The sequence below is a fragment of the Periophthalmus magnuspinnatus genome, chromosome 14 (assembly GCF_009829125.3).
Source record: "Periophthalmus magnuspinnatus isolate fPerMag1 chromosome 14, fPerMag1.2.pri, whole genome shotgun sequence".
Taxonomy (NCBI): Eukaryota; Metazoa; Chordata; class Actinopteri; order Gobiiformes; family Gobiidae; genus Periophthalmus; species Periophthalmus magnuspinnatus.
Window position 1 is genome coordinate 29,120,068 of NC_047139.1, and position 27,380 is coordinate 29,147,447.

At 39.1% G+C, this 27,380-nt stretch overlaps 1 protein-coding gene across 3 annotated transcripts in view; it reads left to right on the forward strand.

Annotated features, from left to right (window-relative positions):
• The window catches only part of nrxn2a (neurexin 2a), a 104,492-nt gene that overhangs the window by 35,274 nt on the left and 41,838 nt on the right, over positions 1 to 27,380 (forward strand). For all 3 annotated transcript variants that reach the window (XM_055226730.1, XM_055226731.1, XM_033978009.2), the window contains 8 exons: positions 85 to 468; positions 2,191 to 2,394; positions 5,767 to 5,793; positions 10,677 to 10,796; positions 10,872 to 11,253; positions 12,286 to 12,476; positions 12,977 to 13,150; positions 13,310 to 13,429. In XM_055226730.1, the coding sequence (XP_055082705.1) occupies positions 85 to 468; positions 2,191 to 2,394; positions 5,767 to 5,793; positions 10,677 to 10,796; positions 10,872 to 11,253; positions 12,286 to 12,476; positions 12,977 to 13,150; positions 13,310 to 13,429 (1,602 nt within the window). The remainder of the gene's footprint in view (positions 1 to 84; positions 469 to 2,190; positions 2,395 to 5,766; positions 5,794 to 10,676; positions 10,797 to 10,871; positions 11,254 to 12,285; positions 12,477 to 12,976; positions 13,151 to 13,309; positions 13,430 to 27,380) is intronic.

The window sequence follows — 27,380 nt, forward strand, 5'->3', positions numbered from 1 at the left end:
CCTCTCCTCTCTTAGCACATCCCACTCACACCTGCCTCAGTGCTGCTCTATGAAACACTGTATTGACTCATGGTTCTCCCACAGGGTTTATCTCGGTCAACAGCCAGAGCGTGCCCTTCTCTGCCAATGAAGGAAGCGAGATCTTGGACTTGGACGGAGACATGTACCTGGGAGGTCTGCCTGAAGACCGCCACAGCATCATGCTCCCCCCGGAGGTGTGGACAGCCACTCTGGGCTTGGGCTACGTGGGCTGTGTGCGGGACCTCTTTATTGATGGACAGAGCCGTAATTTGTGGCGCCTGGCCGAGGTGCAGAGCGCTCCAGGTGTGAGCAGCCTCTGCACCAGGGAGACTCACGTGAGGTGTCACCGAGACACATGTGCTAACGGGGGGCACTGTCGAGAAGGCTGGAACCGGCACATCTGTGTCTGCAATGGCACCGGCTACACAGGCCCCAACTGTGAGACAGGTGAGGCGGTAAAGCTCTGGGATATTTAGTCTGTCATGTACTGGCTTGTGTCATGTCTGCACCTGCACCTGGACTGCTCAAATACCCTTAAGATCTGCACAGGTGGCAGATTTAAACATTTAATCATTTAATCATTTTTAAGACGCTTCTAATCTGAATACATGCTACATACTATTTCGATTTTTGGGGAACTGTGTAGGTTGTTGTTTTGCCCATATATTGCAAAGAAATCATTCTTACATCAAATCAAATAAATACAGTGGTGCAAGTGTTTAATATTTACCATAACAATACAATACATTTATTATGCTTTATGCACTATCGTATAAGCAATAGTTCTGAAATGATTTCTATGTACACATTAAATTACATAACAACTGTTACACAAAGATTGCAATTTAAAGAGGGATTCAATAGTGAAATTAATGGTGATTGATAAGTCACGGTCTATGGATAATCGTTCCACTATAGGCTGCTTTGACAGTGAAAACATGTTTAAATGTGCTTATTAGTCTGCCTTTTCCTTATTTCATTTCACACTTTTTAATTTTAAACATATTTTGTTCCCAAACTTGAACTTTTGCAAAAGAAAAATGTTCCATCAACCATATCACTCACTTTTTGTATGAGATAATTTTAGGTTATTTCAGGATCAAAGTGGCACTAAAGACTTGGAAGTCATCTAAGGTTTAATAGAAAAAAAATACTTCTCTTTTCCTATCTCCAAAATGGCAGACTGCACCCTTTGAAAGGAGTGTTATGTTTTCAATTACTGCTCAAAATTTACAAGTACTTCCACTGTGCCGACTCCCGCCAATAATCACATCAAGAAACAGCAGTTATTTCCCAGTCACTGTATTGGGCATACTGTAACCCATATGCAGTAATACATTATGTGTGTATGTTCAAATGACAGATCTGGTTAATGAGCTACAGCGTGGGAGATTAGTAATGACAATACAACATGTTGTTCCCATTAGAGTGGTTCCCACAGCTCGTTACTGCATCTGTACCTACCGTGTATGCGTTCATTTATACACGTCACTATCATACGAATGCCATTACTCCGCACAAGTATAGAGCTGCTTCATTAAGCTGAATCACGCTGCATTTAGTTTGCAGATGGCTTTCTCTCACACAAGCCAAATTTGCCATTGGCAGCTAACAGTATGAGGGACAGATCAAAAAAATCCCTCTTGTGCTGGTTTGTAATGGGAATAAATCCTTTAGAATTCGACTGCCATCTCTCCACTATGGCTTTATCTTCTGGGTCTTTTCTGCCATCTGCTGCGACAAATGGAAACTGCAGTGTAAAATAATATCAGTTTTGTGAGTAAATGGATGTGAAACAGTGACTTAGTAATGTTATATCGGGCACATAGTTAAGCAGATTTACATGGTGGTTTGACCAGTTAAGTTGTTAAATTGTGAATGTCTGTGAGCAGGACAGCTCTTGTTAGACGCCATATTAGGAGAGTTTGGATCCTAGTACTAATATGAAACTGGAAAGATTGGTGAGCTTTGAGCTGGTATTGAATCCTGGATGAAGAAGGCCAAAGGGGCGATTTTTGAATGTAATGAAACAGAAGAGAAGGTAGTATATCAAACTGAACAAGTGCAGACAATTTCTTTTGATTTTAAGTGGAACACAAACACCCTCCTAAATCCTGTTATTGTCTCTAACCTCCTTTGTAATTTTGTTTGATGAATTGATTTTTACAGAGGCTACCACAGTGAGCTACGACGGCAGTATGTATTTGAAGGTGCTGCTGCCCAGGACGCTGCACACAGAGGCAGAAGACGTGTCCCTCCGGTTCATGTCCCAGAGGGCTTTTGGGCTCCTCCTCGCCACCACCTCACAGCAGTCGGCCGACACCATGCGACTGGAGCTGGACGGAGGGAGGGTCAAACTCACTGTCAACCTGGGTAATGCTGCACAGCCATAGCGTGACATGATTAGTTGCTTTTTTGACCTTTTAGGACCTGTCACGTAGAGCTTTCATGGTTTATTGGTTTTGTGTCAGATCCCTCTCATATCCATCACCATACACAACAGACAAGTTGCCTATTAAAGCACAATTTTATAGGACTCCACAATAGTCCAGTGATGTATTAGATAAAAAAATAATAATAATAATAAATTCTTAATACATATGTCATGAAAACCCTTGGAACCTAAGTTAAGTCATGTCTGTAAATGAGACATTTTTTTCCTTGTTAAATAAGGTCAACTTTAAAAAAAATCTGACGATAGATAGTATCAACAGGGTTTAAATGAAACAGACAACAGTAACTTTAATGTAAAATCTACATATGTGATTTAATTATGCCAATATCTGCTTTGTGTTGCTTTATACCCCAAATAACATGTTTTTATTCAGCCTACGAATTCCCAATTTGTCCCACAGATCATGATCTTGACAAGTTAATGCTAGGCTTTTGTGACAGTCCTATTGTCTTATTTTTTTTTTTGAAGAGTGTATTAGCACTTTATTTATATGCCGTATTAAATAGTTGCAATAATAACCCTTAAAATGTATGAAGAATAATTGTGACTTTTTGTCTGTGTGAGAGCCAACCACCTGCTGAGAATGGCTAAGTAATCATTTTGAATTCAATAGAAAGTGACTCATACCTGTGTTCTTTATCAGAAACTGCAGACCGCTCACTGTTTGTTTGTACTGCAGCTAAGAATGCAATTTGTGTGTTCCCACCTGCCCCTGGATAATATACAGGTTTAACAATGTGCACTGTGAGTGGCTACACGAGGTGAAATGTCATGTAAGGTATCATATATAAACTTTTGTTATCAAAGTGCATTTTAATTTGACAGATTATTAGCAAAACTATAGTCCCCAAGTGTCCCCCCAGTCATCTTTGTTTGAAATGTGAACAAAGGGTAAAATGTGACTTCTTATTATTACATATTGCACCATCATATCAGCATAAAATATTAGAAAAAAATTATCATTCCAAATATCAAAAAGCGAATTCGTCTCGTACGGCTTTTTTAGGCAACTGGTTTTGTGTATGTCTTCCTGCCACTCCCTCTTTCTCCTTCTTTCTCCCTCTTTCTCCCTCTTTCTCCCTCTTTCTCCCTCTCTCTCTTTCTTTTTCTCTTTTTCTCCTCTGTCTGGGTTCATCCTGTGGTCAGGCCCCCTCTGACCACTGGGCTCTTTCTTTCAGCCCTTCAACGGCTTGTCTGCAGTTCAAGGAGGAGGCAGTCACAGACCAGACTATCATCACATACAAAACCTATTTCCACTGAGAGATCCACGTGTCTCTCCTGTTGAAACCAGAGCTGCACAACGTCACATGAAAGAGCCATATGCAATCAGCTTTGTGGGATCGTAGCTTAAACATTTGATCTATCATCGCAAAAGATTATCGAATTAGAGTGGGACTATCATCAAAATGCTGCATATCCCAAAGTTATACTTTGACAATAATAAACTGCTCTTTAGATTTGTGCATTTGTGTGACTTTGCAAACACAGCACAGATAAGAATATGCAAATATGTTATGTTTAGGGCTGTAGTCCATAGTTGCTTAGTCGATTAATCGGGTGATGACCAAAAACAAGACTTTCGGGATCGACTGGACAGTTAAATTTTCCTAAGGCAGAATGGTCCATGTTTTCTGTAGCAAAATATTACTTAAAAATAAATAAATATAACATGTCATCTTGTGCAGTCCTAGTTTACACTTGTTTTATAGGCCTTACATACACACATATAACTCACAGAACTGGTCCCTGGCTGCCTACATCCACTGCTCTGTGATGGTTGACGCCTTGAGAGCGCTCCCCAGCCACATGACTTATACAAGTGTATTCAAGCAGTCAGGGAGACATGTCATACATTCAGTCACCACATAGAGTATATATGATTAGTGTGAGAATCCATTTTGAGTCACACAGGATATTAGCTCAGCTTCATGTGGGAACACATTTAAATGCCTTCTCATTCTTGCTTTGCCTATGTATAAGGTTCACTGTGGCTGGGAGATGTGCAAATCGCCTCTTTCCTGCGCATTTAAGTGACTTATTAGCATCAGGTCTGCCAAACCAGCAGGATGCACCAGAAGCAGTTTACAGAAGATGAACCACAGATCAAAGTTTGGAGTAGCCATGTGCCAACTTTTTCTCACAACTTGTACACAGTGTAACAGCTGCTGCAGTGTTAAAATGAGCTTGTTAGATCGTTGTTTTAAGAATAAAGTACAGTTGTTTGTGCAGGAAGAACACATGCAACAAGTGAAAACCAGCTGTAGGCGAAACGAGACATGAAGACATTTTATCTGAACATGTAACATATAACCTATGGTTTGTTTTATTTTGTACCTACACATCAGTATTTATGCAAGTGCATTTTGTAAAGATATTTTAAATTACAATATAATATTTAACATGGTCACGATGACAGCCATATTTTTTACTTTAAACATTTGTTTGAGATTTCTTATCCAGGCACAATGATCACAAACATTTTTTACTATGTTCTGTTTCTAAGCCAAAATTTGGACAGGATGTCTGCAGGAAAGACAGCAAAAGTGAGTAGTTTTAAAACATCATTAGAGGGTAATTCTCAGAGAGAAAAAACTCAAACTAAAGCAGTTGACTCTTTGTGGCAATCTCAAGCCTGGATAAAAGTCTGGGATATTTCTGGTTTAAAAATCAAATTAGCCAATAATGATGAAAGTTAGAAAGAAGAGAAAAAACATGACTTTGAGTTCAAATAAATAGCAAATACATTTTGGAATAAGCTGTTTTCTCTTTCAAATCTTGATTGTTATCTTCCACCTGAGCCACAAACTTTTCTTCAGAAGGTTCGTTATCTGCTTCAGAGACTTCAGAGACTGTTTCATAAGCTCAAAGCCTGTTCTGCTATCTTAAACAATCAAATTAATTTAGCAGCACTGAGTTTAGCCCTCGCATCCCCCCAGACACTGTAAAGCTAAAAATAAAAGTCGGTGCATGTCTACCTCTTGGCTGGTCGATAAGGCTCCATCGATCAGCGCTTTGATCTGTGTGTCCAGCAGGGGGCAGACCCACACTGAGTTTTGCCTTTTTAAAACCAGGCTGGTCCCCTGTTTTTTTATTGTTGTTTTTTTGGGAGCACTCAGCGGGAGGAAAGAGGCGCTTTGGTCTCCCGAGGCTGTCCCCGGATTGGTGGGCACTAAGATGTTCTAAACTGTCTGCAGAATGTAGCTTGAAGGATGTGAAATTTTCTCTTTTTTGTGCTGTTTTTTATTTCTTTTTTTCTTTTAATCTCACCATCTCACTCTCTCTCTCACCAGATTGTATCAGGATAGACTGTAACCTCAGTAAGTGTCTCCTCTGATTACTCACTGTATACCAGCATACTTTGGCTTTATGTCTATTTCAACACACATTACATAGACAAACTTAAATCATTACACAATTTTAGAACCATTATTTAGAAAGAAAGACTTATATTTTTGTGAGTTACAACAATATGAAACAATAGTGTATTAAAATTAAGGCCTTTAACCCAACTTGTGTTCCTTACACTTCCAAGCTTTCATAAAAATGATTAGATTTGGCAATATCCAAAACATTATACTACTGCTCACCAACTCATTTGCTGTAGACTGTAGATATAACTTGAAATGGAAATGGTGTAAAGTATTTTTGTGAGTACAACTTTAACTACTTGCAGAAAGCTTGGCAATGCAACTGACACAAATAATGCTGTAAGTCATAAATTAAAATGACAATTCCTGAGTATAATTAGACTTTAAATAATGATGCTGCAATAAAGTGTAACAGGATTTGACTTACTGTTCTTCTCCCTTTACGCCATTATTCATTTGTCTGGAGCTAATAGCAAGTGATTACTTATGGCTAAAGTCAACAGTTATTACGAGTGGTGGAAGTGGAGCCGCTCTCACTGCCTCATTAGCGCACATATACATTGATTTTGGAATACACAGATCGGATGGCGGTGACAGAGTGAATGTGCACTTAAAGGTTAGTTGTGTACGGGATCAATAGCAGGACAAAAGCAGGAAACTATGGGTATATATTTATAAGTGGGAGACATTGAAGAATGACACACAATACTTACGCTATATTTACATTAGCACGGCTGAAGTCATGTTACTCAAGGAGGAAATCTGCAAACCTGGATCTAATACGATAGAATATTGTAAGGTTAAAGGAGACATGCTTGTTTGTGGTGATACACACGAGATTCAGCAGCATCGGAAACCACTGCTGCAGTTTTGAGCCAGTCAGTGAGCTTGTTTCTCTTATTATGTCATTTTAGATCTCTAAAAAAAGGAAAGTGATGATCCATTGTTATCATAGATTATAACTATCTTTAATCTTGCTACTATTACTACTTTAAACATAACGCTCATCATCATTTCTGCACTGCATTTTACAGGTGCTACTATTGCTACAACTGCTATCACTACAGCTGCTGCTAACAATGTAACTCTATTAATACATATTCCTCTATGGCATTGCCTCTTCTTTTCCTGTACTGCAAATTATACTTTTTCTGCTGCTATTCTTTGTACTAGGTCTTTGTACTACTATTACTAGTGCCATTAAACCACTTGAGTTATTACAAATACAACATGAACAAATTGTTTAGTTACTCAGATGGTGAATAGAATAGAATATATCTGGTATTTGAATCAACATTACAGAGCAGCTAAACTCCAAAGAGCCTCGTAACTGACATGATTTTCTCGTAATCCCTTCTCTCATTAGGACGTGCTCACAAAGCCCAGTGCTTGTTAACACAAATAGGAGTCTTCTGAGTGGTGCTGAGGTGTAAACCTGCTCCACTAAGGCATGTCCTGTCAGTGGATCCAAACTAGTGATAAATTATTCCTCTTCAATGAGCCACTCCATTAACTGCATTGATTTTGTCTTTGGATACTCATTAGTTAGACACCCAAAGCTAAAAATACTACCTCCTTAGCACCTCAGCTGAGTGTCTGCACTATTTGATACGCCTCAATAACTATTAATGTATTCTCAATGTGAGTAATCGGACACCTACACATCCTAGTGCCGAGGTAACAGCTGGAGCATAGTCTTGTTGAAAACTTTTATTTGGATTTATTCATATGTGCAATATTTCTGCAATTCAAAGATGACCATCATAGGGAAGGCATCAGCAGCATACTTTTACTGCCAATTTACTGAAGCAAGTTCCTAAGTATTTTTAAAAATGTTCATGTTTAATGTTAAAATGGTTTACATAGGTTTGACTTCTAACACTGTTTGTGGGATGGTTAGTTTTTGCCTTTTTGTTTCTATACAACAATATGACAAATACAGTTTCACTCATTCTTCATTCTGTTTACAATTTTAACATAGTTCAAGTCACTTGGCCATTTAAAAAAAAAAAATGAATTTAAAGGTCTGTAACATTTCTACCACCACCTGCTTGCAGTCATGGAGTTGTCATTATTTTAATTTGAATTAGATCTATCTGTCTCCATGGCTAAGTTAGAGATCAGATCTATGGAGAGGTGACACCACTCGCTATAAGTTTTGTTTTGTTTTTTAATTAAATGCAAGATATGTTTAATGCCATACTGTAGAACATCTGATGGCCCCCAACAGAAAAGTTACACAATAGATCTTTAAGGCAAGCAGTATTGTGATTTGTTAGTTCAATAATGAACTCTTTGTATCCAACACCATTATAATCCACTATTTGAATGCTCAGATATTATTCTTTAAGTGAACAGACACTCTTCTGATAAAAGCCCTTGATTGTATTGATGAAAGCCAAAGGCACATTTCCTGTATATTAACCAAATGGATTTTGCAGTAAATACAGGCAGAGGTCCTGCAGGAGCTCGTACCCTGATGTTGAGATCTGGGATGTAAATCACTGCTCTCCTCTGATAGCACCAGACAGGTCATTTACATTTTCAGCTCCCAGCTACAGTCGAGGGAGACTCAGATAAAGGCTACTGCTAGAAAAGGTGAGGAGGGAGATATATATCACACACTCAGGGTGATTATAAAACCGATCATTTCAATCGACTTCTGGCTTTGAGCTACCTCCACTTCTACCACATATTTTAATAACTGTATAAATCTGGATGTAAGGACACACTGTTTTAACAATAGACATATCAAATGTATACATTAAGTAAGTAATTGCACCACTGAGACCACTGAGTTATAACTGACTTTATCTCACCATCAAGGTAAGTGCGATGTGTGTGTGAGTATGTTTGAAATACTAACTGTGTCTAGTCTGATGTGGCTTATATAAATTCAGACCTTTCTTAGAAACTGTCGGTATACTCTCTACCAGCAGATGGCAATATACCATCATGTATCATAAAATTGTGCCCTGTAGACGACTCTCTGAGCTGAAGATATTCCCCTCCTAACATAGGCACAAAGCTATCCATCGCCTTACATGGGCATATAACCATAGTAACAGGCACAACGCAGCCACTATTAGTATGTGCTTAATGTAGAACTATGAAATAGTACAATGAATAAATAATGACTGCATAGGCTGCTCAAATGTACTAATAGAGATAAGATATGTGTAGTGTGGCACAGGGATGTTTGTATGTATATGTATTATGCACGCGTTTATTAAGATTAGATGATGCGTCTTGGCAGCTTACAACTGAATCCACAGTGGGAGGCTAATGGATGTATGTTGCAATGCAGTGCCAATGATTAATTCTCTTGAATCTGGGGAATTGTTCAAGATATTTGTTCAGCAAAATCACACAATTACAGCGGTATGCCTTAGCCTGTACTCCCATATAGCAGCTCACTATGGTAACCAGCCAGGTTCCAAAGGCATACTTTTACGTATGCCTTTGAAGTTACTCTTGTTAATCAAATCTGAGAGGAATCAAAGATCAAACTGAAGAAAATGAATCTTTTACATTAGAGACGAGCTAGTTAAACTTATGCAATCTGCTATGAAATCATCTATCAAACATCTTTACGTCTAGTTTAGGCAGAATATTGGGAGAATGCATATTATGTATTATGATAGAATCAGAGCCATATGAATATGGAAAGTACTGGTTACGTGGGAGCAGATAGTTTTATGTTGTGATGGCAGAAGAAAAAAAGACAAAAAAAGGATCAGACACACCCCTGTATAGTATAGTTGACACTGACTAAAAGAACCTAGCATTCACAACTGCAGTCTGGTCTTTCACTTTGTTTTGCTGTTTGTGTGCACGATGACATTAGATAGAAGAAGCTCCCCTCTGAGCCACACCGATAAGATGAATAGCCTGCTCCCAAGCACAGCACTATCTCCTCTTTCATTATAGTAAATCTTGTGTCTGCGATAGAGATTTACAAGGCAAACATTTCAGTTTTTGTGTTGGACAAGACTCCAGTGAGAGCCTGCGTTTTGTTCACCGCTTCATTATCTTACTAAATCCCTCAAATGTAGAGAGAGCTGGATTTGAGGTGATTGATCTGTCTGCTGTGCCCGGTCGATATCCAGCAGGTGGAGGAGTATCATGCGGTGTGCTCCATAGATACTTGCTATGCAGTCCCAGCCCAATCCTCCTGTCGCACTCTTATTTCCCCGAGGATCAAACTGTGAAGTATTCGGAAACCAGTTGATGTTTTCTTTTTATTGCCCTCTGTATGTCCCCGGTAATTCTGCGGCACCCTGAGCTCAATTAGACAGACAAACCCCTGAAGGCACAGTCAGCTTAGGCATGGCCAATTAGTTTCCCAAGCGATGTCAGAACTCTTTTGAACCGCTGTGTCGGCCTGTTGCATACACACTGATTTAGGATGACGCCGCTGCAGTGGCAAGCTTCTGCTCTGTGACCTATTTTGAGCCAATGGAAAGCCAAAAGGATGCTGCAGGAATCCCAGAACTTAAAAGTGTGTGCTGGAGAGCAGGCATGAGATAAAAACGTGTTTCCTCAGTTGGGAGGCCTCCCTCTGTCAGCACCATGTGAGAGCGATATTTTACTTAAGTCTAGTAGAAGAAGATTATAATCATATGAATTAATCTTGAGAACTTAGTTAGATTTGGTGTGAGTAGGAAATGCAGTGGATGTTGTATATTGGTGATTCAGGCTGAGGGCTGCGTGACTCTGCAGGGTGGAGGATGAATGCATGTGTTGATTAGAGCTCTCGTGTGGAGGGCTCCATTGACAGAGGCTGTGCTGCTGATGAGCTGTGATTGTCACTGGCTGCGCTCTGCTCTCAGGTAAGGGACCAGAGATTCTGCTGGTGGGAGAGAAGCTCAACGACAATGAGTGGCACACAGTGAAGGTGGTGCGACGAGGGAAAAATCTGCAGATGTCTGTGGATAATGTCACTGTGGAAGGTAATGCCGATGATTAACAGGCGTAGAGGCAAAAGCTGCTCAAATACGATGTTTATCTTGGCTGTGTGCTGTTAGGACACATGACCGGCGCCCACACTCGTCTGGAGTTTAACAACATAGAGACAGGCATCATGACCGAGAGGCGCTTCATCTCCGTCATGCCATCCAACTTCATTGGCCACCTGCAGGCGCTGTCCTTCAACGGCATGCACTATCTGGACCAGTGCAAGAACGGGGACATCTCCTACTGCGAACTCAACGCCCGCTTTGGAATGAGGCACATTGTAGCCAACCCGGTCACTTTTCTCACCCAAGCCAGTTACCTGGCCTTCTCCACCTTACAGGCCTACGCCTCCATGCACCTGTTCTTTCAGTTCAAAACCACTAGTCCTGACGGGCTCATTCTGTACAACTCTGGAGATGGCAGCGACTTCATTGTGGTGGAGCTAGTCAAAGGGTGAGACAGATCTTTCTATTGACCGCACACACATTCAATTAAGGAGTATACATTGCACACAGTAGATATTTAGTATTATGAAGCTTGGCAACAAAGGGAGACAGCTGCAGTGCAGTATGAAGATATGTGCACTGAAATGTTAATCCCATATTTAGTTTCATTAAAAGAGCATTTGTATTTGCAAACAGGAGGCATCTGGATCCAAACATTTATATTCCTTCTCTGAAATTGTCTAATCATGATTCATGTGTTCAGTTAGTCTGCCTGCAGCAGAGCAGACAGACACAAGGAGATTCACAATCATTTGTTCATCATAAATAATTGTGTTAAAGGATTGGGAGCAGCAGATGAGCGCTGCCCAAAGCCAGCATCCTTCTCCCACAGTCACCTGCGTGACAGCATTTGGCAGCGTGACTCCTCACAAATATCTCAGATGTTTTATTCAGTTCACATTGTGTTAGCTGCAAAGAGAATCACAGAAAGCACCTGTAAATAATGATGGAGAGGAAGTAACAAGAGTCATTTCCCTGCACCAAGGCTCTTGCAGACCGCTCTGAGTGAGCGATCAGTCAGTGGGAGGTCTGTGCCGAGCCTAAAGCAGCTGTGTGTCCCTTTATCACATACTTCTGATCAGGCTCAATGCCACGTGAAGGCGAGACGCTCTGTCATGGCTGTCGCTTGGCAACTTTGATTCAAACAAATTAATTTCAGATAAATTTAGTCTCTCACAGTGCACTGCGCTGATCAAAGAAAAGTCCCCCAACATTACCATACATGCCAATTAGCCTCATCATAGAGAATTTTTAAAGAACTATTATTGTTAATTATGCATACAAGAAAATGGGTTTAGCACCTCGTTGGCAGCAGCAACAATCCTTTTGCTTTTCAGGCAAAGTCTTGCAGTTCATATCCTATAGAAAAAACAACATCCGACTTATTGTACACAACTCTCTTAAATCATTTAAACATTTCCTGCAATATACAACAGAACTGCTCTTTTTCCCTATATTGAATTTTGCAATGCTTTTACAGCTATATCCACTATGTTTTCGATTTGGGGAATGGACCTTCCCTAATGAAGGGGAACTCTGACAAGCCTCTCAATGACAACCAGTGGCACAATGTGGTGATCTCCCGAGACAGCAACAATGTGCACATTCTGAAAATAGACTCGCGCACCGTCACCCAGCATGCCAATGGAGCCCGCAACCTGGATTTAAAAGGTAAGGGCTTGACCAGATGCAAGCACATGTAAATAATGTATCATTAGTCATCAATAATTCATGGACTGGTGAAATATGTCACTTTAGACATGTCACAGAGTGGTAAGAGACTAACAAATAATCATGTGTTAACAAACTGCATTACTGCTGGATTTTTGCTTGTGAACCTTCACCAAGAAAGAAAAGGTTTACGACAGTGGTAAATCCCTGTCCGTGCATCATTAGCTGTGAAGTAGCTAATAGCCCAGAAAAGCAAAGAACCAGCTGTTAGAATGTCACACAATTATTTATGAAGGAAGATTTAGTTCAATACAGCTGGATTATATGAGCTATTTCTGTTTGCATCTGTATATAGACTCATGTCATTGAATCTTAATGTTATGAAAAAGGAAAACACAGGATTTTTTTTATTTTTTTTTATTTTGGAATCGACTGCAGAATGGATATAACAAACTAACTTAAATGTACATGTACATATTCAATCCATGTGTTTTCCACAGGTGAACTGTACATTGGTGGTGTGGGGAAGAGCATGTACGGCAGCCTGCCCAGACTCATAGCGTCTCGAGAGGGGTACAAAGGCTGCCTGGCATCTGTGGACCTGAACGGGAGGCTCCCCGACCTGCTGGCGGACGCCCTTCACAAAGTGGGCGAGGTGGAGCGCGGCTGTGGAGGTCAGCTATGGGACAGGCACAAATGTTGAATACAATTAATGACTGCTAATTACAGCTCATTTATTAAGAGACATAATTCAAGTTGATAAATGCTACATGTTTGTCCTGGTTGGAGAATAGTTAAATGCATAATGGTAATAGTAGTTTTAACGTCCCCAGGTCCCAGCACTACCTGCACAGAGGACTCATGCCATCACTCAGGGGTGTGTCTGCAGCTGTGGGAGGGCTTCTCCTGTGACTGCACCATGACCACCTACGGCGGACCCTTCTGCAGTGACCGTGAGTACAGCCTGACTCTGCTCTGGGACAGAAACACTTTGGGAAGGACACACTGGGGTCAATACCATACATAAACCTTGCACAGAAAATCTTTATAAACAATATAATATAAAAGGTTATACTACATGGTCTATGAAAACGCGCCAAATCAAAGCACATTTTAGTGCTATTTTAGCTTCCAAAGACAAGAAATATCTTTTCCGTCCCAGTAGGGTAGGGGAGTTGTGCAAGAGCACACAGTACCCTCAGCTATAGCTGTGTGTATTCTGTCTCTTGATGTTATCAGTTTTATTGCAGTTTAAAGCCTGACCTTCACAAATATTCTCCCTGCACTATTTGGGTCAAAATACTCAAAACACTTTATCTCACATTCTAATTCTAAAATGAAGATGTTTTGTAAAGATAACATTATTTTAACATTGAACCCCATGTTGATTATAAATAGTTATAATTTCACTTTATTTTAGTACAATATGTGCAGCCATGTTGGGTAATTTATATCTGACTTAAGGATATAATTAGATGTTAAATGTACTTGTTAGTAGTACATTTCCAGTAGTTTTTCCAGCAGATTTTGATACTTCCTATAGGAGAGATTAACATTAAGTGCACTGGTCCAGTGGTAAAAGAGAATTAAGCTTCCATTGCTACATAGGCATTTAGAAGAACTGCAAACATGTGCTAATCATTATTGAAATGTGCTGTTCTGGGAATGACATCAATTACAAAGAGCTACAAGATGCATGGTGAGACAATGTGCTCATGTTTGCTCATGTTTTATTTCATCAGTCAATCCCAGCGACATTAGGATCAACTGTTGGATTAATGTGTTTAAATCAAACAAATTAAAGAGCTAACGAGTTGTTAAATACTACAAGGATCTCAGCAGTGATCTGCCTGGGCTGTTCAAAGGTGCTTTCCCTATTTATTAGTTGTAGGGCTTCTCTTTATGTGGCTCTGGTGTTGAGGACTTAAACACACTCTTGGACACACAGCTGAATGTGCTCACTGTTCTAATGCATTGATCTTATGTGAAAATCAATACATTGTCCTCTGTAGTCTTTATCTATTACATCCCTTACTGTCCCAAGACCATAAGCCACACATAAATTGTACATTGTGCTGTTTCAAGCTGCTTCTGTCTGATGTCTGTGATCAATAGGACAATACAATGGACAGAGCAGAGAATCAGTGAGCCGTGCAGTCGTCTTGGCCTTTTAGCCAATCAGGCATATCATAAGGACTATTTGCACATTTTGTGTCTCAACCACCTATTATATCCCCCATATGCAAAACACTGTGAGGTTTTGTGTATTATTGGACCTTTTAATCAGAGATATCATTCACTGGATCACACCACATTTTTTTCAATACCCAGGAATACCCATGTTATTTGACAAGAGGCTTTTAGCATCAGTGGGACTCAACACTGTTCATCCTGGTGACCTTGGCAACACAAATGTTTAACTTTTTATGTCCATACCATCAGATCTATTTTGGTGCTATATCATAAAATAAAAAAAATTGTAAAATTGAATTAAACTGAAAAATTGATTTTTCATAGCTTCTCAAATGAACTGCACTACCTCTGTGCTTTCTCGGTCTACCTAAACACACCCCTACCTACATTTTATGCTTTTAAATATTTCTAAATATGATGAAGAGACACTCTGTGACACTCTCAAATCTGTTGTCATAATCTATTGGCTGGAATAAACCACAACACACATCACACTTTATTTAACTATAAGAGCTGACTTTAAACCTGCTTATGTTTTCACACTTCAGTCATGCCCTACTCTGAGTGAAACAGACTTTCAGACTGTTTTTGTCAAATGGCTGCCCGGGGCTAAACTTTGAGCGCAGTGCTGCAGACATAAGCGTGTTTGCACTGATGTTGTGTTGTCAGAAACCAAGGCATGTTCAAAGAGGATGCTGCATGCTGATGTTGTCTTTGCCTAATAATGATGTATATTTCTCTAGTAAAATATTGTTTTTTTCTATTTTTATTAAACTGATATTGTATGTCTTTGAGAAAAAGGCAATTCGGCTGCAGATTTTTTTGGTTTTCATCAAGCTGCGTATGTGGGGACTCTCAATCATAGCGGAGGTAATGGCATGGCTGGCCGCTCTCAAAGGTCAAACCAATACATCAGCTCAGCTCGGCGGAAATAACAAGTCTCGTGTTTCACATCCAGCCATCATCCAAATCATCACCGCAAATGAAAAATGAGACATGTATCCAACAACACACTTTTATGCATCATGTTTTGTAACTGATGGGATTACAACAGTGAGCTGTGGTTATTAGGTATTAGACAATCGGCCGGCCATGGGTACTGCACCAAACTCACAGGCTTATTATTTCTCTCCATCTGTCCTCATTAAAAGTACAGTCACACAAGTTTAGCACTCGACTCACTCTTATTTTAATAATAAATGAATAAGCCAATCTTATTTACTTTGTGCATTTACTAGCTATTACTAATGACTATTACTGTTTAAACATCTTTATTGTAATGGGGTATAGAGGTTGAGTTGCTATAATATAAAGAGCAAAGGTAAAGGTGCACTTTTCTGGTACCTTTTCTGGTGGTTTCCCCTCTGCTTGTTGCCATAAAAAACTTTGCATTCATACTGTGAGTGCGGTTGACCTGGTGGAGTCACCTGTTTGTCTCTGTGGAGATGGACAAGTTTAACGTGAAACATTTTGAACAAATCCATAACATTTTGGAGGCAAACAGGTGGCAACCTACCAGAAGAATACACCATTCACCAAAACAATAATACATCAAAACTGAAAATCTTCCTTCATTAGAAATAGTGAACCTTTCTATATGTAAATAAACCTCAGATGTTTTGTCTATTTCACCTTGCATATTGGAATTTGCATCATATACATGTCTAATTACCTCCCAGGCCCCTTCTCATCACTAGTCCCTTTAGATATAATGACTTTTTGAGCATCTCGCTGTAAACATAGGGAGGGTGTAATAAGTGCTTAACCCCAGCTTTTACTGCTCATTATTCGGTCTTATTCCTCCTCTGCCTCTGTGTGTCACATATGTAGATTTGTTTTTATATCCTCACAGTGCAATTCCGACAGCGGAGTAACCTATAGGGACCCCCTGTCATCATGGGCACTGCAGATGGTAAATAACGCTAGAGAAAAAAGATTGCCGTTCAAACGTGATGCTAAAATATATTGATTGTCCCAGTTGAGTTGTTGCACCATTTCTCAAACACAAAGCCATTTGCACTGTATTTTCAGCACTCATATTTTTTCTCCTCAGTGCCCAAGGCTGTCTCACTTGCCTTTGTCATCTGCAGTCATTTGATGTCGACTGCATATTGTGATCAGCGCAAACGGAGAGAAATAAACACACTGTACTATGCAGTTTCTAGTGAGATGAGAGAAATGCTGTTAAGGTGCACTGTGGAACTTTTCCAACACATCACCACCCATCATGGTGATGTCTTTGCTTTGCCAGTAATGTTCCACAGTATGGAATTAAACTTATCTATCTGAAGAATTGACACCACCAGGCCAAGTTGCAGGTCACATCTTTGGAGAGGCAAACCCACTCACTATAAATATTCATGTTTTTCAAGGTATAATACATAGGTACCACTTTGTATTAACTACTTGTGTAATGTGTTAGGAGTTGTGGTTAGGATTCAAATTAAGTAGTAGCATGAATCATTCTTAATAAAATATTAGACCATTATGAATTAAGTCTTTGTTAATGATATATTAAGACTAATTAAGGTGTAGTTATTATTAAGAGTTACCGAGGCATATAACTGAGTCAATTCCAGATAGGTATGTTTAACAGCAAACTGTGAAGCATAGAGACAATCCATGGAGACAAGCAGGTGTCGGAAAGTTCATTAGAAAAGTTACTGTAAAGTCATGCACCTTTATAATAATGATGTCTTTACTCTTAAGTTACAATTCTGCGAAGGTCAGTGGTGAGTCATGATCAATAGGATTAATAATGATGAGGGATTTTGTGCCATTTAAATAAGATATGGACTGAAGATACTTTCCTCAAAGAACAAATGACCATGTTTAATGACTGTAGTATTGTAAGGACTCAGGACCTGCAGTGCCAGTGCTGTCTCAGTGCGTATATATTCGTTCCCTTCTTCTTTGTTATACTGTATTCCTTACAGTTTTATACATCTTTCTTTGTTCATTCACCAAACCTGTCTAAGACTTCTGCACAGTGCTGTATGGCAGCAAAATCACTTTAATTCACTGCTCTTTATGGAGACAGATGTGTCAGAACCAACCAGATACTCAGAGAAACCAGGCATTTAATTGGAAGCCATTTCCCATAGATTCCTTGTCTTGTGCAGCCACCCCCACTCCTCCTGAAATCACAAATGCCCCCACACACCTGACAGGCACGTACATGCTACATGCATCTGACACCCTTTATGTAACACATTCATGGAGAATACAGCAGCAGCAGGCGCCGGGACGGGACCCGATTGGCTCTGAAAGTCAGCATGGCCTCTGAATAGTTTAATTTGTGTTGAAGAAAGACAGACTGTTGTGTTTGTAGCCTGCAGGCACACAGTCAAGTACATCAGCCTTAGACAGGAGCACTGCTCTCTTCTCTTTTATATGTCGGCTTATAAACCCTGCACCTACATTTTTATTTACTGTGTCAAAAATGACAATGCCGCTGCGTGAAGTTTATGTTTAATATCCAGGAAACATCCAAACAATTGTCATATTGTCCCTGTAACACGCTTGGGTTCAGGTTAATCTTTACAAAACTGTGGGTTCCATCAAAATTAATCTAGAAGCTCTGCAGGAACCAGTGCATGAATATCAAGTAAATATGATTTCTACTACTACTACTACTACTACTACTACTACTACTACTACTACTACTACTACTACTACTACTACTACTACTACTACTACTACTACTACTACTACTACTACTACTACTACTACTACTACTACTACTACTACTACTACTACTACTACTACTAGTTACTGCTTCAAATGAAAACCTCTGCTCCTGTATTTTTTACTTCATTGTGGCCTTCTACCCACAACTCAACTTACTCAAATAGTAACAATTAAATATATATGTCAGATAATTTGGTAGAATATAATACTGAATGACAAATGCTTATCAATAAAACTAATTGGGAACCTAACTGCAAATATGATCATGGATCTTTTTTAGCAAACATTGTAAAACAGTTTACGTTAATCTCCTAAAATGCCATACATTAAGCCATAGGTCTCAGTATTGTGCTGTATCATGGTCCATTTTGCCTTGACCTTCACCACAGGTGGAGTCACTCCGACTTATGAGTCCCAAACGCCACCGGGATAATCCAGGATCGGCCGCCACACTTAATCTCTCGCCCCAGGAGCCATGCTCAAGAAAAAATATTGCTTTTTATGACATTGAAACCCACAGGAAATCACTTTATTGGCCTTTTATCGTTTGGGGTAATATAAATACAATTTCGTATGCATTTTGTATAGTCCAAACAGTTGTTGTGTGAAAATAGGTGCCACATAAGGTCTAAAATGTGTACATGCTTGCTAAGTAAAACATAAATAAATAGTAACCAAATTGGACAGCTGTTCAGCATTTGATAATTGTGTAATCATATCTTAAGCCTGATTTCCTATAATTATTTTCAGAAAAAGAAAAAAAAAATGAAAGAAAAACAGCCCCTTTGATTGGCAATTGTTGCCTCAGAAATGAATCTATTGTTGAAGAAAGCTATGGGCCTCCCCAAGTGATTTTTACTTCATAGGACTGACCACTTTGCTCAAATGTATTCTGCTACACAGATTTGCTCATTAATGGAGACCTGCATGAATGAAAGAATAAATATAATAACAGGAAATAAAAATACTATGTAAATTTGGACCAAGACTCTTAAGTCTTTAACAATAAGTTTAAGTATTTTCAAGCTTATAATACTATAATCACCTGCAGCTAAACCATGAGGAAAATGCATTTTCTTAAATTAAATTAACACTGGACACATGGGGAGGGCCTTCACACCCTTCAATTTGTCTCCTTCTGTTGTGTAACACTCAACATCTTAATTAACTACCTTATATAAGCAGTAAGCTTAGTCATTTAGTTATGTGTTTAAGGATCTTCCACCACTAGCTCTATTTTACCAAAACATCATTTGTTTTCAACACCAGAATTCATTTATTATGTAAAGCTGTGTAAAGAATATAAAAAGTATTCTAAATGTGTGCCTTTATTGACCCCATGTGGTTTGAGTTGGAATTAACTTTTTGCATCTTTGTGATAGATGGAATATGATTCAGGTCACAATATAACTCTAAGTCTCTCACTCTCTCTCTCTCTCTCCCTCTCTCTCTCTGTTTCTCTGTCTCTGCCTGTCTCTCTCTCTCTCTCTCTCTCTCTCTCTCTCTCCCTGTCTCTCTCTCTCTCTCTGGCTCTCTCTCTCTTTCTCTCCCTGTTTCCCTTTGTCCCTCTGTCTTTCTCTGTCTTTCTCTGTGTTTCAGTCTCTCTCTCTCTCTGTCTCTCTCTCTCTATTTGTCTTTCAGTCTCTCTCTCTCTGTCTCTCTCTCTCTATTTGTCTTTCAGTCTCTCTCTCTCTCTCTCTTTCTCTCTCTCTCTTTGTCTTTCAGTCTCTCTCTCTCTGTCTTTCAGTCTCTCTCTCTCTCTGTGTCTTTCAGTCTCTCTCTCTCTGTGTCAGTGGTCAGTGGGCCTGGGTGCCTGGGTCACAGTGGCAGTAATCATGAATAATTGTTACTGTATATTATCATGACATCCTCGTGTCTGGTGACTGTGTTATGGGCTGTGGATTACATAATCTCACACGAACATCTAACATGTCATATAACGTGATTTAGACCTATGCTTATTTATTCATTCAGCAATAAATCACTGACACATTGCAACTTCAAATTTGCCAAATGTGAGCCACTGTGAATCCTTTAAATGACAAATATGTGGTCTGTGTGAGTCAGCCGGATGCACTGGGCCCATGGGTGCTGCTCCCCCAGTGTACATTATGGAGACACTGGAACCATTTTCTTCAGGCAGGGTTATTGAAGAGGTTAACCAGCAGTCGACAGAAAAAAACTGTTCTATAGTACTTGTAAGTTGTATTCTTTGAAAAGAAAAGATTCTAATATAATATTTTAAATGTTCAGTAGAGTGGAAAAGAGATAAGAAATGAAAGTCTGTGCTCCATTTGAATTGACCACAAAAGCTCCATGCTCAACAGTGTTTTACCCTTTTGGGCCGCAGTTGAATTTTTGTGACATTTAAGCAGAAAGAAAGAAAAGTTGGGTTCCTGAAGGATAAAACCTTCTTGACTTACTTTGGCTTCATTGTCCTTGTACAAAGTCATATTAAAATCACAGGGGTTGTGTACTGATCATCACATATGGGTCTATGGAGTGTCTTTTCACTACTAACAACATACAAGTACTTTACTGAAATGAATTAAGAGTTTGCATGACTGAGTGTGGTGAAAAGTCAATAGGAGGTCTTGTTTTTGGAAGAAGGTTGCGGTGGTGAGGTTATCACTTAGTCTGAAATGTTTCACAGTTAGACATTAAACATATCTATCTAGTTTATTCAATAAAAGTTGTTTATATTGCTCAAAACATCCTAAAAACACATTTGTACACTTTAAGCTAATTGGAGCTTTGCCTAGTACTGCTGTCTGTTTGTCCTTATAGAGGTTAATGCCATACTGGGGAATATTCTTGGTAAAGCAATAACATTTCCAAGGAGACAATTACAGGTGGCACACGCTCTACTGAAAAGGTTTCACTGTGCACCTTTAAATAATGGCTTCAAATGTGTTTACAGCATTTGATTCCGCACAAACATAATTAGTGTGTATCTATGAACATAATTGCTTTTGTGTTTGGAGTGAGACTTGAGTGTAATGTACGGCCTTCTGACGCTCAGCTCTGAGTAGTGAGTTCATGTAAGTGCAGTCAGTGCCCGTTTGATCCTGGCCGCTCGCCATCTAATCTAGCAGCTTTCTCTTTTCTGTGCGTATCTTTACTACCTACATTAAATAAAGGCAAAATGCCACGAGACATCAAACAGCAAGTCACCACTTGTGCTGGTATTGTAAATCAGTGTGCGAGCTTTATTCATTTGGTTCAACAATAGTTTTGTGTTTGTGTTGTTCACCTCACAAGATGTTTTTTCTAAAGCGTCCGCTACAAATTGCAGGAATTGTTTGGTTTGGAATACCTTATTATTTTAGACAAAGCCTTTGATGCAGTTGTCACGATGGGCTTTTTGAGCTGGAGTTCACATCTTGACACCAACCAACTTCTAATTATGATCAAACTGCAATATTGTTAAAACACAATACTTTCAAAAGTCAATTGTACTTTTGCGGCACATTATTTAAACCCCTTTACAACATCTGCATAATTATCAATGTGATTTTTAAACATATTAAACAAGTATTCATTCATTTGTCATTGACAGATAACAAAATGTAATTAAACACCAGAGTCTCAATTACTTTATACATCTAGAAATATAATTTAAGAAAATATTAGACATAACTGAATGCACTGTCACTGTTAAAGGGGCTCTGAGGCACGGTCTACCACCTGCTTTTTCTTGGAGATATTATTGTTACAGCTGAAACATTTCACAATATGGCATTAAATGTATCTCAGCAGATAGATACAAGCAGCTGACCCCACCAGGTCAAGTTACAGTTCAGATCTGTGGGGAAACAGTACACATGTTTTTGTGTGAATTTTTAGCAACTGTGAACACCTGTAATTGAACTAATGCAAGATAGATATGTTTAATAATAATAATAATAATATCTCCATGGAGACTAGTGGCATACCTCCCACTAGAAAAGTAAACTATCGCAAACAGCACAAAAAAATAAAAATAGAGGAACACTGCATATAATGAATTAGCAGTTAAACAGTTCGGTGGCACTATACATCTCCATTCATTCTGAAAGAAAATGAGTTGTTTTTATTAGGGCGATCGGTGATTACGTTTTTTTGTAGCTGAAATGGAATGTGATACGCTTTGCTTTAGCACATTCATTAGTCTCACAACACGAGGAATGAAGCAGTGTTCTTTTCTACAATGGACCTTCTCATTATGGAAACACATCTCCCGTGACCTTGTGCCACCTGGGCCGAGTGTCACCGCTCGCTTTAATGCAGACTGATATCTTATTAGCATTCAACTGTGCCAAGATCGAGCTAAGCTATGTTTAACAGATTGAAGAAAACATAGAAGCCATTCTGCCAGTTTCTCTCCAGTACGAGACAGGTTATTTCATGATTAGTCACGGCCTCTTACGACTATAATACACAGCGGACTGTAGAGTGTTCAATCTTTCACCAATGTTGCACTCTAATAGCAGCGAGAAGAGAAATATCCAAACCACTGTCACACACGCATTCACTTCAGACAAGTTTAAAAGTACAAGCAGACATTTTGTATTTTAAGCTTTTGGATGTGGTGTCTGGGTCTGTGGTTATGTGTGAGTGGCTGTGATGTATGATGAATGTAAATAGGCCTGTAATAGCTAATCTGACCTTGTGCAAAACTCTAATTAGAAAGAGCACAGCCTAATGACATCCCAGGACTCCCACCTCTTTAAAATCCAAAGGAAATTCATGTGCTTTCACTATGAATGGCTGCTAGAAATTGTATAACATAAAGCATATATACTTGGGATTGATGAAAGCATTTGATCATTTATGGTTGTGGGCAGGTTAGAGTTTATGATGATAAATATTTTGTGAGTGAAATGTTTTTTGCACAGTTTTATATGTCCATGCAGAAAACTTAGATCTCATCAAAAGTGAATTTCTGGATAAAGCACCTTCTTTTTCCTCAAAAATAGAATGAATGGTTTGGCTAATGACAAGAGACTGATCATAATGTACACAGCCTGATTGTGAAGTTTATTTACATTAATATTAAAGGAAACATGATGCAAAATCTACTACTCTGAGCTGCTGAAATTGCCCTTGCCATTAGCTTACTCAGAGTTGTATTTTGAGTGATTCATGCATGTTTGAGTAATTTTGCATTGTCTTGCATTTGAGCGCTCGGAAAATGTCCGTTCTTAGAAAACCCCCATCCTATTTTTTGTTCTTTCAATTGTTCATCACAGTATTCCTGCCGACTAAAGGGAAGTGACATGCAGATAATTGTTAAGGTAAATCACTTTTCCCAACTGCCTCGTTTTGTATTATATAAGTTTATTCAATAACACTGAATAACTTAAATACTTCACCGGGGAGGTTTAATTTTTGTCTAGCAGATGTTTTATTGCCGTGGCAGTGACAGGCATTAAAGGGGAGGACTCATAAAAAAACTCATTGTGTGATTTAAGTGTCATTCTCCCACATTGTATCATATTTAGGCTTTGTTAAATTGTAACAGGCTCTGTGTTGATTCATTGACAATATACTCAAGCAGACAAGTCGATGTTCATGATACAGATGTGACAATTAGACCAACCACTTCCCCCTCATCAGACAAAGAACGTCACAACACTCACATAAAGAGCAGAACAGATTAACCCGACTAAACAGCCACTATAATTAACAATGCTGGCCAGTGCAGGAGTTAGAGCTCAGCGTAGGGTTAAGTGTCAGGAGTGGTTTTCAAATTCATACACTCAAAATTAATAATAGGACTGAGGCATTTTAGGTGAGCAACTCAAATTTGTCCCCGAAAATATCATTAAATATTATAGTATTTTATCCTTGAAATGAGTCATTAGGCTCATTCTATGTAAAGGTTTAGATTCATCTGGGGCTGATCTGATCAATGATGATATAAAAGTGGTCAAATGTTCTTGATTATGATTGATTGATCTACTAATGTTGTTAATTTTTGAAAAGGTTTATTGTTTTACGGTCTCACATCAAAATCTAATCTAAATGACAACATGAAGTAGTTTAAGTTAAAGACATTTCCCCCTTTGTCCAAAACATATATTATAACTGTTATATTCCGGTCAGTTCTAATTGAGTTGACCTATTGGTCTAGTGTCTCTTGTCCTCAGCTGGAGTCAGTCTGTTTGTTTTTAACCTAGCTGTTTTGTTTTTTGCTCTCCTTTCTATTCAAATGAAGATAATCTGTTTTGACAAAGATTGCCTCTTGACCCTTCTCTCAAACCAAAATGTGCTCAAATTTAGACCTCATTATCCTCAAAGGTGCTGCTGTTCCTGAGGTCCTGCTTGGTGGAGAGCTTGTTTTGTTTCCACATGTACTAGTCATTTATCTTTCATTAACTTGTAATTGGTCATTTCAGTATATACAGTTTAACATTAAAATATATGTTTGTGGTACTGCGATTGACATCTCTGATCTATAAATGTTTCTAAACCTAGATATAAAAAGAATGGCTCTTTACATTGCAGGGACTATAAGAAACCCATAGACACATTATTCCTTCTCTATATCTGAGGTATACTGAAACAAAAGCCTTTAAAGCAGCACCACAAACAATAAAAGAGAAGGATTTTCTTTAAAGAGCACGCACAGAGAGGGTGAAATAGCACTGGTGAGATGACCGATTCAAACAGCCATAGGCACTTCATAATAACTCAGATAAGAGCTGCATGGGCAGAGGCCTGTACACTGCAGAACTGAGGAAATCCACTGAGGGGCCGTTGCATCAGAAACAAGACCACGGCGTTTTTACTTACAAAAATACACATCTGTAAAAGAGCACAGTTTTACCATTGTATTCAAAATGTCGTTAGCTTCGAGTGGGGCTGCACATTACTGTCATTTTAATACTATTACAGCTGTATTAGTAAATGCTAAATTGCAAAAACAGAACAAAGAAAATCATGATACTCCATCTGACAGCAGTTTGTTGCAACCCTAGACTAATTAGACAAAGGATGTGACCAAAAATATAAACAGCTGAGTTCATTACAGTCAAATTCTGGGACCTTGTTTAATTTATTAGAACTAAATCAACGGAGGGAGTTTTGTACAAATACTCACATATCTATAAATGTCTTTGATTAAATGGTTAGAGGCTTTTGCCGTTCAGGTTTAGTTCATCCTATAGTCTGTAAAATCCTTTTAAGAGTAAGTTGTTACATATTTGAAAGTCACATATATAAGATGATAATAACCCTCTTTGATTCAGAGTTTGATTTTTATTTTATGTTTTCATCACATCAGAGAGAATCTTTTGGACACTCCACCAGAAAAGTTACATAGTGTTGCTTTAGCTGTATGTGTGACCGTTGTCTGTTTGAGCCCTCTGCCTTACTATGCTTTTGTTTATAGATTAAATCAGAAGGAGCATGTAGACTCAATCTAATGAGCTTGTCCACACTATCACATTGACACTTATTATGTGTCAGGACTGGTTAAAACGAGGAGCAGACTCCCCCTTCACGCTCACACGGGACGGTCCCGCTGGCCCTCCTCACACAGCCCTGCTCTGATCATCGACACCCGGACCACGCAGCAGCTGAGGCCCCCACATGAATCCCAGTTTGTGCATGCTCCCGGGGGACGGGCGGGGCTCTCCACTCCCCACTGCAGGCGCTGTGTGAGAGAGGATAAAGGTTACATTCAGTTTACATCATAAAAGGCAGGCGTGCACACAGAGCCCTTCAGAGAGAGGCTGGATCGGGCTCAGCTTGTGTCACAGAGCAGTAGACCCTCCATTCACCCAACTGCAGCTGTCAGTACATTTAGCCAGCCTTCAAATGATGCCTCCTCTCCTCTGATCAAGTATTTAGGAGAGGAGAGAGCAGGGCCGCCATTGTTGTTTTCCACCGTTTACTTTGGACACCAGCCTGTGCACGGTGGAGTACTCATAACATCCAGTCACTTCACTGTCAACATCAACAACAGCTGCGAGTGTGTTCTGGGGCTGGATGCTCATTAAAAACAAATGACAGAATAAAACTCAAGTGAATCGAATTAGGATTTAATATTTATAACACTTGGATTGTTCTGGACTGACGACCATTTTAGAGTCTGTAAACAATTGTGCCTCAAACTAAGCAGGCCATAAAACCGTACAGCTTCTATTGGAAATGTTGCATTTATCATCAAAGGCATCAAATTGTCAATCATTTTCCTCGTCGACATTTCCTGCATGACTCGATCAAACAGAAAGTTCAAACCACACTTTGGAAGATTCACCATAGATACACATATGTTTTATGCCATATGGTGACACAATTTATCCACAGCAGTAACATTTCCATGGCAACAAGCAGGTCAAGCCCTCTTACAGGTCATGTTGCAGTCAGGTTTGTGGAGATGCAAGCCCACTCACTGTAACAATGCATGTTTTTCAAGTATTTCAGTGCAATAAAACATCCTTAATGGAAATATATGCTTTATTTTAGTCTTTTGGCTAAAGAGTTGGGTCATATATCATACTGCACTTCCAAATCCTCAAATACTTAACACTCCTCTCCTTTTGTACAATTGATTAGACTTATACATAACTGCTTGTGCATATCTAAATACATTATTCACAAACTGTATAAAGGCATAGCAGCTGGTGAGCAAACATTTATTATACTGCACCTCATATTTATTTTGTTTATGCCACATTGAGGTTCAATAACTGTATCTACGCATTCACCTTCAGCTTGACCAAAAACCAGCTTTGTATTTCTTACTCATAGCCATAATATAATGTGTCAGCCATTTGTGTTGGGTGGAAATTCAAGATGTGCTGTTTTGTTCTGTGTCTCTTTAGGATGACTCAATGCATATTTCCTGCTTGGTTACAGCATAAAGATCCTATATTTGGCAAAACTGAGTCTTGTGAGCTTTTAGCCATAAATTTTGTTACCTCGTCAAAACATACTTGTGTTTTGTTTCATTCACACATGTTTGAGTAATTCTTTATTATTAGTCTGTCTACATCTGCAAAGTTCAAAATGTCAACAGCTCCTTTTACCTTT